The 16,451-nt window shown below is 44.0% G+C and overlaps 1 protein-coding gene across 2 annotated transcripts in view; it reads left to right on the forward strand.

The window, feature by feature from the left end:
- The window catches only part of ANKRD12 (ankyrin repeat domain 12), a 358,273-nt gene that overhangs the window by 135,965 nt on the left and 205,857 nt on the right, over window positions 1-16,451 (forward strand). For both annotated transcript variants that reach the window (XM_078688133.1, XM_078688134.1), the window contains exon 2: window positions 15,219-15,355. In XM_078688133.1, the coding sequence (XP_078544259.1) occupies window positions 15,269-15,355 (87 nt within the window). In that variant the 5' untranslated portion in view covers window positions 15,219-15,268. The remainder of the gene's footprint in view (window positions 1-15,218; window positions 15,356-16,451) is intronic.

The raw sequence follows: 16,451 nt of genomic DNA on the forward strand, positions 1-16,451 counted from the left end.
TCGGCGTGACTGATGGTCGTCCTACTTGCCCCTGTATCAATCAGAAACTTTCTGTCTTTCCCTAGTACTTGACTATGAACATAGGGACCTTCTTAATCTACAGGTATCTCGATGAGAGGCAAGCCTACCTCCCTCTCTAGGCTGTTTCATGAGTACGGCTGATACTCTGGATACTCGGACTGTGCATACTGGTACATCTGCTGTGTAACATGCTGTGTAACATGCTGTGTTGCAGCAATAGGCTGCGGTGCTGGAACTGTCTGTTGTGCATTCTGTGGCTGAGAAGTCTGTGAAACTTGTTCTTGTCTAGACGGACGTGGTCTTTCTTTAGTCTTACCGGTGGCTATGTTGTGTTTCAGAACTGCACACTCGTTTATATAGTGACCTGGCTGTTTACAATAATTGCAGGTCCCTTTAACGGGAACTGCAGGATGACTGGCTTGATTCGTACCCCTCTTCTGACTGTCCTGAGGAACAGATTGTGCAACTAGTACTTTCATTTTCGTGTCTTTCATACGTTTTCTTTCATGATCTTGCTCTTCTCTGATTCTATTCTGGTGATATTGAAGCATCTGTAACATTTGGGACGGGGTATTAGCTTGCCAGGTACTTTCGACTTTCAAAACTCGGTTCTTAACTTGTGGACTTGAATTCTCGACTAATTTAGTAACAAAGAGATGAGGGTATGACTCGCTACTTGTCTTGAGGCCACTGTTTATAATAAAGCATTTCTCAAATCTAGAATAAAAATCACTAGTGTCTTCGTCTTGTTTCTGTTTACAGGCTGAGATTGCATCCCAGTCTTCCTTTTTAGTGGCTAATAATCTTGGCAAAACTTGTATCAATAATTCAGGTAATTCTTTACATTTCTCTCCTAGACCGGTACCTGGTACTCGTATCTTATCTTCAGCTTCTAGAACTGCCCAATCGATCTTTTTCTCTCCCACCTCCCATTCTTTTTCCTTGAGTTTTTCATATACCCCTGCGGGCAACAGGACTTTTAACATTTTAATTATATCTGGATACGTGTATTCTCCCATACGGAGCATGTCTTTTAATTCTCGGTGGAACCCTGCTGGATCTTTGTCATGACAGGGAATTAATTTCTTCATCTCTAAGAGTTCCATCTTTGTAATCGGAGTGTAAACAAACACTCGTTGCATTTCACCATCTGCTGTCCTGACTGGGTGTACTTCTCGTAACGGATTCTGTCTATCTATGTAAAAGGGTTTACTTTCTGGGGGTGAGACATGAACAAAATGCGGGTTCAAGAACGTTCTATATTTGTGACGCTGTTCTAGGATGACACTAATTAAATCGGTACCTAGACCTTTCCATCTATACTGGAGTAACTCGTTCAGGACATCGTGTAACGGACCTGGATCAGAATGTTGACCCTCATACAGAGTAATGAGGTGCTGGATCATATACATACCCACCAGTCGTTGCTCGGCTGGAGGCAGTTTCAGAAACATTTGTGCCACTATTTCGTCTGGAAAAGTGGTAGAATCAGTAATCCATCGGACTGCTGATCGGGCTAGTTCTTGTTCATGCATAGTACTTAACTCACTGTAATCGATTCGTGATTTCAGAATGTGATCGGTAGCTTGAAATACTTGTTCTAGAGAACCTTGTTCTGGTGCTGGATGAGGAACAGTTTTCTTGTGCTCTAGGCGTAAATGGCGGTCTGGAAATCTAGATTTTCCTACATACGCTATTCTAGTGGGATTCTCGTCGTCTACCTCTTCAGTAGAAGAGTCATTTTCTTTCTCGTTTACTAGTGCTTCTTTGCGTTTCTCGTGTAACCTTATTATTTCTTTACGAATTTTCTTGTACATACTCTCTATGCTACTGATGGTTCTGTGCTTACCCTCGGCTATGTTATCACTCCACCTTGTCAGGATTCTCATTTCGGCCGGATCTTTAGTCGGGGAATCTTGTTCTCTTATTAGACAATTAATCAGAAACTTTAATACCATGAGCTGGATCTCAGCTTTCCTTTGAGACATGGCTTGCCAATACTTTCTGGATCATCCCCTGTACGGATGAAACGATATATTCTGTCTAGATCTCCTTTCATATCCGGTAGGGTGTCCAAATACCCGGTCACCCGTCTTACACGGATGGAATATATAACTGTACTATCATCACCTGCGACTGGATCATAGCGGCATTCAGTAAGAGCTCGTCGGATATCTGCAACGGACTTATATTTGGGCGTGCGCTGTAACGCACATTCATGTTACTCGGCCAACGTTCTACGTTGGTGTGGTGGCGGGGTACCAGGAGGACCTCCTCCTGCGGCCCCTAAACTAGAATCGTCGACTGATACTCTTCGTGCTGGCAGAGTGGGAAATTGTAATGTAGGCTGGACCGGGGGTACCGTAACAGGTACTCCGGTGACTGGAGGAGCAGGATTTACATTATTTACAGGAGCTGGCGGAACAGGATTTGCATATTCTGGGACTGTGTCGTCCAAATAGGACGAAATAAAAATATCAGCTGCGGTCGGTTTGTGACGTAGCTTGATCGGAACTAATGGTGGCGGAAAATTACTGGATGCCTCCGGGGTTGCTCTTGGCAAGCCCTCGGCAAGAAGAGGGTACATACCCTTAATAAGGGCATTCCTCTGTCTGTCTGACTGTTCGGTTTTAACTCGTTCACCTATCTCGATTAATTCCCTTTCTTGGGCTCGTTCTAAGGATTCTCTACTTAATTCTGACTTTCTGATTTCTTTTTCGGTTCTTCTATGAGATTCTTTACGCCATAACTCGATGGCATCTTTCTGTGACTGTCTGGCTTTCTTTTTCCATAATGCTTCTTCTACTCTCATGATGCACTCGGCATCCCATGTACCCGATACGGGCCATCTATACTTTTCTTCTAATTCCTTGGTGTACTCCACCCATAAATCTAGATATAATATGGCACTTATGCCATGCTTCTGATACATAAAATGACCTGGACTGTCCCTAGGCGGGACAGGAACTGCTGCTTCTAGCAGACCTTTTCTGGTTTTTAACTGACGTAATTTCGAGAATAAAGGCATGACTGAACTGTAATCTAGACACAATACAATACACAATGAACACGATAACTACACCACTTTCATACCACGACATTAAAAATACATGAAGAACATTTAAAATAACAGTTCGAACAGAATACTACCTGGAATACTGAAAACAGAATACATGAATCTTCTCGAGAACAGAACTGACTAGAACAGAGACTAGATGCACTGCTGAAACAGTACGAAACTTACCGGTCTCATAAAGAGACACGTCAGGACCCGCATCCACCGAAATGGACACTTCGTTTTGGGTCTGTGTACCACCAAACCCCACGGACCAGAGTCAATTAGATTGACCCTGTCTAGATACTACCCCAGCAACGGTACTCACCGGGCAGCAAGAACGGAAGGCCTCGGACTGGACTGGACTGCTTCGACGCCGGACGGACGAACTTCGGACTTCTGTTACGGGTGGGCCTCCGGATACCTCGGACCTTGGACTCTCGGCTTGGGCTCTGGTCGGGACTCGCCGCGTTCCTCCACCGCCTCGTCTGGATGCTGGACCGCCACCTCCGTCTCCTCCGTGGGCCTGAGGGATACTTGAAGCAGAAATATCTGCACGTGCACGGTATGGTTCCGTCACGGCTGCAGAGGGTCAGGGGGCCGGCGTGGCTTCACCGGCGCATGGGGAAAGGGCAAGTCCCTATTCGGGCGCCATTATGTGGTAAATAAATAAATAATACCTCTATTTTTGAATGAATATATGAATAACAGATAGCTCAATAAATAAGAGTCAAGATTCGAGGTAGTAGGAGTTTGCAGGTTTAATACAGCATAAAGGACAGGAACAGGACAACCTGCACGGACAAGATCTGGGATGGCTAGCTAGCACAACTTTAATAACAGTGCACAAGTATATATACTAAAACAATTGCATTACAGTGAATTACAGTAGGCGGAGCAGTGGGTGTGGTCAATAGCAGTCGCGAAAGATAAGGGTGAAAGTGGGTGTAACAAGAGGCGTATACATAGACATGTGATGTAAACGTAACAGAGTATGTCATAAATGGGGCGGAAACATGGAGGGGGCTACCTAAGGAGCCGGGACCTCTAACCTAATGGTGCGCGCAAACTGACAATGACGTGTTACTAGGAGAAGCTGGGGGCTATGAACTCTGTGCTAGGAGTAGAGACTGAAGTCTGGAGAGTCAGGGCGACATGTACCTAAACCCTATCTAGTATCTAATGTTTAGAGAACATGTTGATATAAACTAAAAGTCAGGAGGGGAAAGGCTAACAGACTCTAAGACTGGAGCATGCATTATTCTACATGTAGTGCGTTGAAGAATATTAAATGACCATTAAATGCAGTATTTCTCTTACATGGAGACGTAAAGGCTAGATAATGACGGAAATTATTGATGCGATTCAGTAGCTTAGGAATGCAGAGAAGGAGGGCTGGACTGATAACTAGAATCATAACATACTCTTGGCAGACTCGTAGGCAGAGCCAGGCCGAGCCGGGCACTGCGAGGCAGGAAGTAAGTGAAGGGTCAGGAATACAGGTGGGGGCTGTATCGCTCCTCAGCGAGGGCTCAGGAGACAGGAGCTGAATCTGGTGTCCGGGCCCTTCTGAGGCCTAGAAACGGGGACTTTTCAATGAAATAACGTGCACACTGAGAAACGTGGCAACGCAACTTTACATAGGCCTAATACTCGTAGCTTTCACGAGAACTGGAAACTGGCATACTAGAGATGGACACAACTGTAATTGCGTCTTTAATCAAACATGGGGAATACATATGCATATTAATCATGCACACATAACATAAGATGGGGGACACGTAGGGACACAGAACATGGCAAAATTTACTTTTCCACACCGCTCCCCTGTGTCCGAAGCCTGGCTGCAGGTTTTAACACTCGGCATTGATGTGTTCAAATCTGATGAATCTGATGAATTCGACATGTCATAATATCAATATCTTGGGCACAGTTGTATGTGCTCAGCAGGGAGTCCCCTTGAAAGCACGGCCAGGAGCATGTCTATAATTAGTGCAACAAGTGCAGTGATACCGGTGCCCAGGGTGTGGGGAGGAGAGGCTGACTGCACTCCATTGTGTTTATCTTTTGGTATCCAACCAGGGGTGGGAGATTCACTACTCTTGCTTGTATTCTGCCATGGTGCATCCTTGCTTTGTCAGTGGGTGGGGTGGCTCTCTGTGTGTGTGGCTCTGTGTGTTTGTGTGTGTGTGGCTCTGTGTTTGTGTGTGTGTTTGTGTGTGTCTGTGTGTGTGTGTGTGTGTGTGTGGCTGTGTGTGTGTGTGTGTGTGTGTGGCTCAGTGTGTGTGTGTGGCTCTGTGTGTGTGTGGCTCTGTGTGTGTGTGGCTCTGTGTGTTTGTGGCTCTGTGTGTGTGTGGCTGTGTGTGTGTGTGTGTGTGTGTGTGGCTCTGTGTGTGTGGGTGTGTGGCTGTGTGTGTGTGTGGCTCTGTGTGCGTGTGGGTGTGCAAATGCAATAGGTCTCGCATTTGCGAGAGATTAAGCTATTGGCATTGTAAATGACAATGCCATTTACTTATCTTTTTCAAAACCAACCCATAAATAAAAAGTTTGTTATTTACAATGCCAGTAGCTTTAACTTTTTCGAAGGCGAGACCTATTGCATTGTAAATGTTTGTTAGTTTTAATGCTGTGACTTTTCCTTTAACAAATTGGGCCCCCTTTTTGATGTGTGTGGGCTTTTCCCATTCTTTGATATACCTGGGTGAAAATCTTGATTGCCAAATGAGGTAAAGGGACTGGACTTGCTAGTGAATCTGTCATCCCTATTTCATTTCATACTCCTAGTTTCTTAGAATCAGCTCTTGCCTGTTGATTTTTATAGCTGAAACCTTCAGCCATGGCAGTTACCATGAGTAGCATCCTGTCAGCATATGGTCTAGGTGACACCGTTGCGTTTCCGACACTGCTCTAAAATAGTAAGACATGAATCTGAGTTGTGCGGCTCTATGGCATAGCAGGAGGTCAGTATTTTCAACCCTTACAATTTTGGGTGCTGAAAATTTTGTTTTCAGCGAAGTTTTTTTTTTTCCTGTCAGTACATTAGGTACATGCTCTCTATATTCCACAAATGGGGACCTTCACTGGCAAGACTTGTAAGAGAAATAGTGTCTGGTGTAGTAGTGTAATTTTTACTGAGGATAAGTGGCCTTGCAAGAATACTCCCAAGTTACATCATCAGGTAAACTCTTAAAAGCCTCCAAACAAATATATTGAGTTGTCATTGAGGAAATCCCTTTTGATATAGTATTTATTCCTAGGTACTTGATTGATTTCTCTTTCCAGAAAAATCAAACCATTGCTTTCAGCCTCACAAGAGTGTTGAACGACACCGAAAGATTTAATGCTTCTGATTTGGTCATAATGATTTTAAATTTGTGGTACTAGTCAAGTACTCCTAGGAAAATCGTAATAGAGTTATATTGGATGCCACTGAAACTAGTGAATATGATTAGTTTAAAATGATGTGGGTCCAATCGTATCCCTCTGAGTAGTGGATAGTTATGTTATCTTTGGGACCAGGTTCCACTCTTGAGGGCAAATGAAGGTGGTGAATCAGGCAATCTTGTTTCGTCACCTTCTGTATTTTAATCACTTGGAACATCTGAGAGATAATTATAACTTTGGCATTAGGTCTGCGAAGCATGCCCAAACCATCTTCAGCGATCTTGGACCAACCCCAAAGGCTTTCATTGTATCTTGCAGAAACCACCACTTAACTGCTAAAATGCTTTTTCTACTTTGAGTGATAGAAGTACTGCCTGTGCCTTGAGTCTGGGGGCCCTGCGTCTGTTAGATGTAATGCTACCTTCTTAGTGTCCTTGCTTATTTTTCGATCCTCCCAATATAAATTGTGATAGATCCTGCTGTACCAGCTGGGGCAGTACTGCGTTCATTCTGTTTGCTAGTATTTTAGTACAAATCATAAGGTTTATATTAAGTAGAGAGATTGGTCTAACTGACTCTTCTAATGTCTTTCCCTGGTTTAGGGATTCCTGTTAATCTAGATTGAAAACAGTGTTGGACATTGCTCCCCTGTTTTTAAAAGAATTACAGGCATTGTGGTGAACTTAGCAGACTCGACCAGAATGTTTTGTAGAATTTGGGAGGAAAACGATTGGCCCTGTTAGTTTCAGTGTATTAATTGATGTTCTTTTTTCTTCTTTTGTGATCAGTTGGTCATGATCTTTTACTTGTTTTCGGGTTGTTCAATTTGTGTGCTGATCCTATATAACCTTTTATCAGTTGCAATTCCAATGTGGATGATGAGTACAATTGTTGGTAGAATTCCAAAAATCTATTAGCTTTGACTATGTCGACCGAACCACCGAAAACTCTATCCCCGCCTCGCAGGAACACTGCGACACTCTCCCCAACCACTTCCACAGCAAGATAGCAACCATCTACAAAAACTTCATTCCCCAACCATCCAACCTCCTCAGCATCCCAACGACCACCACTGTCAACCACCTACTCACCGCATGGGAACAACTCGACACACTGAACACAACCATTCTTATTAACTTCATCCACTCGGGAGCGCCTACTGACCCCTGCCCCCACTGACTTCTCAACCTCGGAAGAGACTAGATCAGCCACCAACTCACCACCGTCCTCAATGCCTTGATAACCACAGCCACTTTTCCAGACTCCTGGAAACATGCTGAGGTCAGACCCCTCCTCAGGAAACCCTCAACAGACCCCAGAAAGCTCCAAAAATACCTTCCTATCTCACTGGTCCCGTTCCCCTCCAAAGTCCTGGAGAAGGCCATCAACCTCCAACTTATTAAACACCTGGAGAGAAACAACCTACTGGACCCTTACCAATCAGGCCTCCCAGCCAACCACATCATTGAGGCAGCTCTAATCGCCGCAACAGACGACATCTACACTCTACTTGACAGAGGAGAATCAGTGCCCTGATCCTTCTTGACGTCTCTACAGCCTGGGACACCGTCTCCCACCTTACACTCCTCGATCTCTTGCGCCAACTTTGTATCAAAGACGCTCAGATAGATGGCATCCATTCTCACGGGACACATTCGGAGAGTGTCTCCCTCCCTTCACATTGCAAGCCAAGCACACCTTCTGCATCGTAAAGCTCATCCCTCAGCCCAACCCTCTTCAATGTCTACATAACACCACTCTCTGAGATCGTCAAAACGCACAACATCATTATCACCTCCTACGTTGACGACGCTCGGTTCATCCTCTTGCTCTCAGCTGACCCCACCTTGATTAAGACCAACTTCCACAACTGTATGAGGAACATCTTAACCGGGATGAAGGACAACTGCCTGAAGCTCAACACAGACAAAACAGAACTTCTGATCTTTGGTAAACATACCGCCCTCTGAAACGACTCCTGGTAGCCATCGGAATTCGGACCCACCCACGCTGAAAGACCACGCCACAACCTCCTCATCCTCCTCGACAGCGAACTATCCATGAAATGCCAGGTCAACTGCATCTCTTCAGCCTGTTTCCACACACACAGCAACATTTTCAAGGGGTTCCCCATCGCACCAGGAAGATGGGATGCCGGCCCTTACCACCAGCTGACTGGACTACGGCAATGCGCTGAATGCAGGCACCATCACCAAACTCATGCAATGACTCCAGATGATCCAGAATGCAGCTGTCAGACTGAACCTCCACTTGCCCAAGATAACACGCAACACCCAGCACCTGAAAGACCGCCACTGGCTCTGGGTCTAGAAGAGATTCCATTTCAAGTTCCTGGTCCCACCTACAAAGCCCTCCACGACCAAGGGCCCACCTACATGAACCACCGCCTGCACTTCCACCAACCCCTCCCACCCCGCTCCCCATGAACCTTTGCTTCGCATACCTCGCCCTTGCACAGATTACTTGCATGCAGTGCTGCCACGCCATAGGACACTCCTTTTCCCATCCCGCTTTCAATGCCGGGAACACCCTTAACCACAGCACCCTTGCTGACCTACTTCAGGAATGGGCTCAAGACCTAGCTTTCGACTGAGACCTGCAGCAAGATATGATATGATAGCAAGCCTCTGGATACCCTCTTGAGTGACAAGCCACGCTCTACAAGTACAAATTGATTGAATGATTGATGTAGCGACTAATTGGTTGTTCTTGTCACTTTTGATAAATATATGTTTGTGCACTTGTTTTCCTTTTTACCCTGGCTGCTAAAATTTTCTCAGTCTTATTAACATCTTATAATATTTTGGCTCTAATTTTCCTGTGGCATATTCAACCTTATTCAAGTCCAGCATCATTAAATACCCTGAGTGAAAGGACCTACTTCCATCATTTTTTTTTCATTGTCTGTCTCGTTTTATGTAGGGTTTCTGCTGTTTTCTATTCCTTCTTGATATTCGCCCAGACAGTTCCTCTGAACATATTTACAAGTACTCCCTCTGCAAAGATCTTTCCTCTCACAACTGATTTGAGAGAATCACAAACCATAGTTAGGTTGGTCCCTTCGAGCCTTTAAACTGGAAGTATTCCCTAATTGGTCCTTCAGTTGCTGGTTTTGGTTGTGGGTCTCTTAGGTGTGTTCTGTTTAGCTGCTGTGTCTGTGCAATCGGCGCCCTCTTGGCTACCCATTTGGAAGTTCTCAATGCATGGTCCGATGGAAGGATCACTTTGTGTTCAACTTCGGTTTGTGGGTGTGAGGGTATCTACCAGCAAACATGTCTGTTCTTTCCAAAGACTTCTGGGCCGTGAAATACTGGGTATAGTCAGTCTCATTTGGGTTAAAATTTCACCAAGAATCCACCAACCCTAGTTCTCAACATTGTTTTATGTGCCTCAGAGTTCACTATGCTCCTGTAGCATCTGCTTGTCCTATCTTGAACTCCATTAGCCACTAAATTCCAGTCACTTCCCACGATTAGGGTCCCTGTTGCATGTTTGAGGATTTCTTGAAGTTCGTAGTTTACGAAAGCCTCCTGACTTTGCTTTGATACATATATTGATACCAAAGAGATTGCTTACCTCCTAAGGGTGCTGTTTAACAGAACCCATCTGCTGTATTCATTTGTGTATATACTAGCTAATCCAAATCCTGTTCATGTGCCTATATGTATTCCCACTCTGCTGCCATTTTGAGAAGGGAAATAATTCCATACCAACAAATTTTGATTTTAACATCTGTGTCTTTACCTGATAAGCGTGTTTCTTACAAAATACAAATGCTGCGGTCTATTTTTTTCTTTACTATTCCTGGAGCCAATGTATGATTTGTTGGCCATTTAGACCGGTATGTTCTGCTTGTATCACTTAGAAGTGGAGTCTGCGCATCTGCATCAGTGTGTTTAATGTCAACTTTGTTTTAGTGTGCCAGGTATACCCACTACCAAGCAGTTCAATCAAATCAGCAGTATAACCTAGAAAGTGCAAGGCATCATCAGTTGCGTTTCCAGTTGCTGGGGAATCTGCCAATATCAGTTTCTCTGTGCATATCATTCCATTTGCATTGCCACCACTTACCACAACCACCGGCTTGGCTCTCCCCACTACTTAGCTTGCGAGATGTCTCTGTTAGTCATCAAGCTTGATCCGTGCCTCTGCAAACCGTGTCAGTTTATATAAAATTATACCAAAACATAAAAATATAATACTAAAATAATTGTCTTGTCTCGTTTACTGTCCTCCATTTATGGACCAGACCTGCCGTGCCATCCTACAGCCCAGTCACTTCACAAAAGAAGTAAGCAGTAGCTAAGAGCACCAGAAAAGAAGCCTGAACCTCTCTCTAATACCACTAAACGTGCATCAATCTTGCTTTAGCACCTTAATCTCATGCTGGTTTACCACATCAAATGTGAATGTCCCTAGAAGGTATTAACGGGGAGGTTATCTGCAAGTTTCTGCAGTGGTCAGTTTTTTGCCTTGTCTTCAGTGAGTGGAAACAACTATTAACCATTGGATATCAATACACAACTTACAACTGCCCAGTGTGAAAATGCAGTACACTCTTCCTAGATTGGAACAATTTGCCCAGAAGTGCTACTGTAGAGCGCTGCAAAGGGCTCGGAGAGACAAGCCATGTACCTCAATATTCCCTCTGCAGCGACTTCCCAGAAAACTAGTTTTCCAGTCTGCTAAAGGACAACAATATTGTCAATCAGCTGGGATTACCACAGTGGAGAGTCTGTTCAGTGCCTGATCATTGGCTTTATTTGGCGTATTGGCTTTATTTGAGTCCCTGGTGGTGGTGTTGGGCTCCCTAGGCAGTTCCTCAGTCAGAAGACCATGATAACCGGGAGGTGAAACAAATGGGGAATCGCAGACTGGGAGCAATCAACACATGAATATGTACAGTCAAGTTACATGTTGGGAAGCAGAAGAAGGCTGGTACAAGGCTTTATAGACCAATGCTAGGGGCAGCGAGGATCACACTGAAGGCACTTCAAGATAAATTGGAAACTGACCTAGGCAGAGGGCTTCATGAGTGCAATAAAATGTTGGCATACCCTACTAAAGTACTCTGAAAAACCATATTTAAATACATTACATTTTCTGTACAGGTCCTACATAACAATCCCGAACGAATAGTACAATGAATATAGTGTCACCCACGATCTTCCCCTGATGTAGGACAGAGCAGACTGGATTTATGCACATGGTGTGGGATTATCCTGAGATAATACAAGTTTAGCTAGAAGTTTACCAATATTGGCAGCACTGGTCGTAGAGACCTTGATAGCATTGAATCCTTTATATTGGGCTCAGTCCAATGCTTCAAAACAGGCAGGGCAGGAATTACATTCTTAGAGTTAGCACTATTATTGACTAACATAACCATCACAATAACATGGAAATAGACCTCAAGACACCCAATAGCTCTATGGTATTTGGCAGTTAGATGCTGAAGCGCTCCAAAGAGAGGAAGTATATGGGCTCAGGAAACATTCAGTAGACTGCATATTCAATGACTTCTTGTACTTGTTCACACAAGCTACCAAAAATGATAAGTCCCTTGAGTTGTTTTATTAGTGGAGAAGCTCCTAACTTCTAGCTTCATATTTGAAATCCTCAGTTGGACCAAACAACTATAAAAATAGGAGGAAACCGGGCAGAGGAAAGAGTGACCCTTTGATTATTCTCTCATTACTCCCTTCCCCCTTATACACAAGCAATTGGACAGGAATCACTGCACAGAGAAGTTATCCCTAGGGCCTGTGCCGGCTATATTTGTTGGGGGGGGGAGTTAATTATGTTCGTGAATAAACATATATACCAAAACAAGCAAACAGTAGATATAAGACGAGTGAAACATACTCTGCAAACACTCTACACACATGTATGTAGGGAGCATTAAGTGGTGCAATTCGACCTTTCATAGGATATGTAACACAACATTACATATCACATGTCGTATCAGTGGACTTGAAATGTGTGTTACTGAACATGCCATGTCATAGACGCAAAAGGAACCGTTTTGTCTTTTGTCATTTAAAAAGAAAGAAATGAAGCAGTCTGTCTAGCTTCAATTAAATGGTCTGATGTTATTGTCCCTCCATTGGGAACTGGCACATCAGTGAAATTGGAGTTTGGGTCCAGGACATTTCACACACAAGCATGTTGAGCATGGCATCCTCATATATTGACCGTCTCACAAGCATTAGTTTTCAGTACGCTTTATCTTACAAACACCATGTTAAGTATACTCAGCCCCTTATTGTTTAATATCTACGTAAGACCCCTGGCCACCATTGTGGAGGAAGCGGGGCTGACGCTATTCTCCTACGCCGATGACACCCAAATTGTCTTCTCTCTGTCAGGCAGAGATGAGAACAGCCCCTCTGCTCTAAAGCTCGGCCTGGTACGCGTGGCCGAGTGGATGCAGAAGAACTGTCTGAAATTAAACGGGGAGAAGACCGAGGTGGTGATATTGGGAAATAATAAAAATCTATGGGGCCCCCAACATTGGCCTAGTGATATGGGACCACTTCCACAACCAGCCACAGTGGTTCGCAACCTTGGTTTCCTTGTTGACGACAAGTTATCTATGAGGCAGCAGGCTACAAAGGTTGCAGCGATCTGCTTTTCCATCTTAAGATGGCTCCAGAAAATGTTATGGATGCTGCCCCTATCCACTCAGAGAACTGTTGTCCAGGCGTTGGTTGTCTCCCGCCTGGACTACGGTAATGTTCTCTATTTGGGAGCTGATGCTGCAACCATTAGGATTCTTCAGGTAGTCCACAATGCGGCTGCCCGCCTGCTTCGGAAGGTTCCTAGGAGAACTTCAGCATCTTCTGCTCTGCGTGATTTACACTGGCTTAAAATCTCAAGCCGGATTAAATTTAAAGCCTTATGTGATCTGTTCAAGATTAGGCAGGGCACAGCCCCTAAATACCTACAGAACTTAGTTCAACCATACAGGGCTCATCGAACCCTTAGATCTTCTGGGAATGGAGACTTTGTTATCCCAAGATTCAAACTTGCCAGAATGGGCGGGCGGTCTTTCGCTCATCTAGGGCCCGAGCTCTGGAACGCTTTACCAGTTGCTCTAAAATTGGAGAATAACTTGCTGCGGTTCCGGAAGGGACTTAAGACCTTGCTTTTTGAGTGATCTGCCCGTTGTCCTGGTCTGCTCGATATTACCTGATACTTCTTTCTTCTTGAGTCAATCCCTAGCGCCGGGAAACCCACTGCGGGTAGCTGTTGCGCGTTACAAGTTAAATAAATAAATAAATAAAAGTTCTTCTTTGATACCAAAAATGTAATCAGATTTTATTTTAATTAAAAAATATTCTGAATTGTCAACAAAGACTTCATTCTTCCCTGATAGATGAAACATTAGATCAGCATTCTCAAGTTAGCCAATTTCAGCAAAGGCTCAGACTATTTATTGTTTATGTTGGGCTTAAACCCAGCAAGCAGCCAGTCAAATAGCCTGTTCAATTTTCCATCTTCTCAAATCCTCAATTATCTAATCTTCCAACCTTCATGCTCTCTCTACTATATCAACATTGCAAACAGTAGCGTTCAAGTAGTATTTCACTTGCTATGGACTGGTAGGGTAGCTTCATGGATGTATATATGTATGTGTATGTGTGTATATGTGTATGTGTGTGTATGTATATACACTCCATGCCACTCCACTCCCCTTTACTCCAATCTGCGCTGCTCCACGACACACTATTTCACTCAATGGCTCTCCACTCTGCACCCCTCCACTCTACGACAATCTACTCCATTCTATGGCACTCCACTCTATGCCAATCTGCTCCACACTATGACACTCTTCTGTACGCCACTTTACTCCACTGTACGCCACAACACTCAACACCACAACGCTCTGTGCCACTCTACTCGCTCCAAGCAGCTCTACGCCACTCTGCCCTACGCCACTCTGCCCTACGCCACTCCACACCACTCTCCTCTACGCCACTCACGTTTAATCATGCTGATGACCAACCATGCTGGTGTACAACATGGCTAAAACAAATTCGCATAGCCGATAGCTCTTCGTAGGTGAGACTGGTTGGCTTTGCGAATGCTTGTTTTGTTTCAGAAATCATGATCAGGACCGCCAGAACGCTCAGTTAAGTTAGAGAATGCTACTTGTGTATGCTTGTTCTTACTGTTAAGCATTTGTCCTTTCATTAGAGGACTGATTTCCTACTTCATATTGCTTTAATATTTTATATATTTCTTTGTGCTCTTGATTAATCCTTACTACCATTTGTCTCTAGCATCTTCTCTTTGCTGCAGCTTTTATTTTGGGTTAGTCTCAGTGGAGTCGCCCTGCTCACCACTTTTACTTTGAGTGAGCAGCCTTGTCTAAAATCTTTGAACTCAAATGTTCAGAAAATTATTGCTTTGTAAATCTTCTTTGATATTGTGTTCCAGTGAATGCTGTAGTCACCGGTGAAGTCAAATTAGTCTATGAACTAAACATATTTCAAATGCATACGGTAACATTTACGTTGTCATAAGCAGGTATAGGATGTGCACTTTTTCTTTTAATAGTGACTATTTTTAGGATTTTGAGAAAAGTTATATAAACGTTTCAAGCCATTTTGATATGTCCCATTGTAGTACACACAAATATAGTACAGTGTTATAATTATGTGAACAGGTTAAGGTAAATTGTATTTGATTTCTAAGGAGTGTGTATTATAATAAACAATGCCTTCTTTTGCAGGCACATGATGAGCACACTTATCAGAATACAGCTAGCTGAACAGCTGTAAGATGCCAAGATCTGGAGCCACAAAAACAATTTCAAGTGAACATTCAGACAGTGACAGCAACATGGTCGAGAAGCCTACAGGTCGAAAGGTAATTAGCCATCAATGAGAAACGTGGATAGGAATGTTTTCACAGTAGTATAGCTACTCTAAGTGATATCTACTCCTAGATCAAATAGCCTTTCTTTCAGACTCGTCAGAATGTACATACTGACAGGAACAATACCTGCATACAAAAAGAGTTGAACATTAGAAGCTCTATACCAGGTGTCCTGAGTCTCCCTCACACCTTCACCTAAAACCTTGTGACACAGTATTGTATGAATTAACCAGCAGGCATATCAGAAAACTAATGAAAGTTTTTCAGGCATTTTAAAATTCTAAATCTGGGTGCCCCTTGGGGGAACTTCATAATTATTCTTAAACTTTAGAATATTTCCACATGTGTGCGGATTCTCAAAACATTTTTAGGTTTCTGTTCTATACGGCACACACGTGCTATCTCGAACCGAGAGTTGCTGCATCTACTTCGTGGGCTTCTGCCCTCCCTTAGACTTCTCATTTGCTGGCACCATCGTTGCTCCATTTTCCGTTCTCTCCATTTGTCAAGAACATGCATACATCATACATTTTCCGGTGTTTAGCCCTCCTCGAGAGCTCCGCCTAGCTACCTTTAAACATATACAGCAGACATTTTCATATTTTGTTTCAGGACTACTTTTTAAAAATGGGTGACGGTGTGCATCTGGCAGAACATTCCGTGGACGCAGGACTCGCTGCGCGATGTATTTATGCCAATTTGCTTTTGAGCAAGACTGTTCCTGGTGCTTGGTCTCTTTCTCTCCCTGCAGCTAAACTCACTAAAGAGCTGAGGACACTACCAGCTGCCTGCCTCCCCACCCCATCCCACATTCCTGCAGATACATTTGCTTAAGACCTAAGGACACCAGCGGTTGCTTTCACCCTGCAGATACACTTACTTGAGAGCCTGCCCTCCACCCCACCCCACCCCATCCCACATCAATACCGATAAATATGCTTAAGACCAAGCGGTTGCCTGCTCCCTGCAGATACTTACTTCAAAGCCGAGGACACTACTGGCTGCTTGCTTCCCGCACCCCCTGCAACTGACCCATGGCAGGTGTGAGCAATTAATTCTGCCATAGCCATTTCTTTGCATTCTGTAA

This window comes from Lissotriton helveticus, chromosome 4_1 (assembly GCF_964261635.1).
Source record: "Lissotriton helveticus chromosome 4_1, aLisHel1.1, whole genome shotgun sequence".
Lineage (NCBI taxonomy): Eukaryota > Metazoa > Chordata > Amphibia > Caudata > Salamandridae > Lissotriton > Lissotriton helveticus.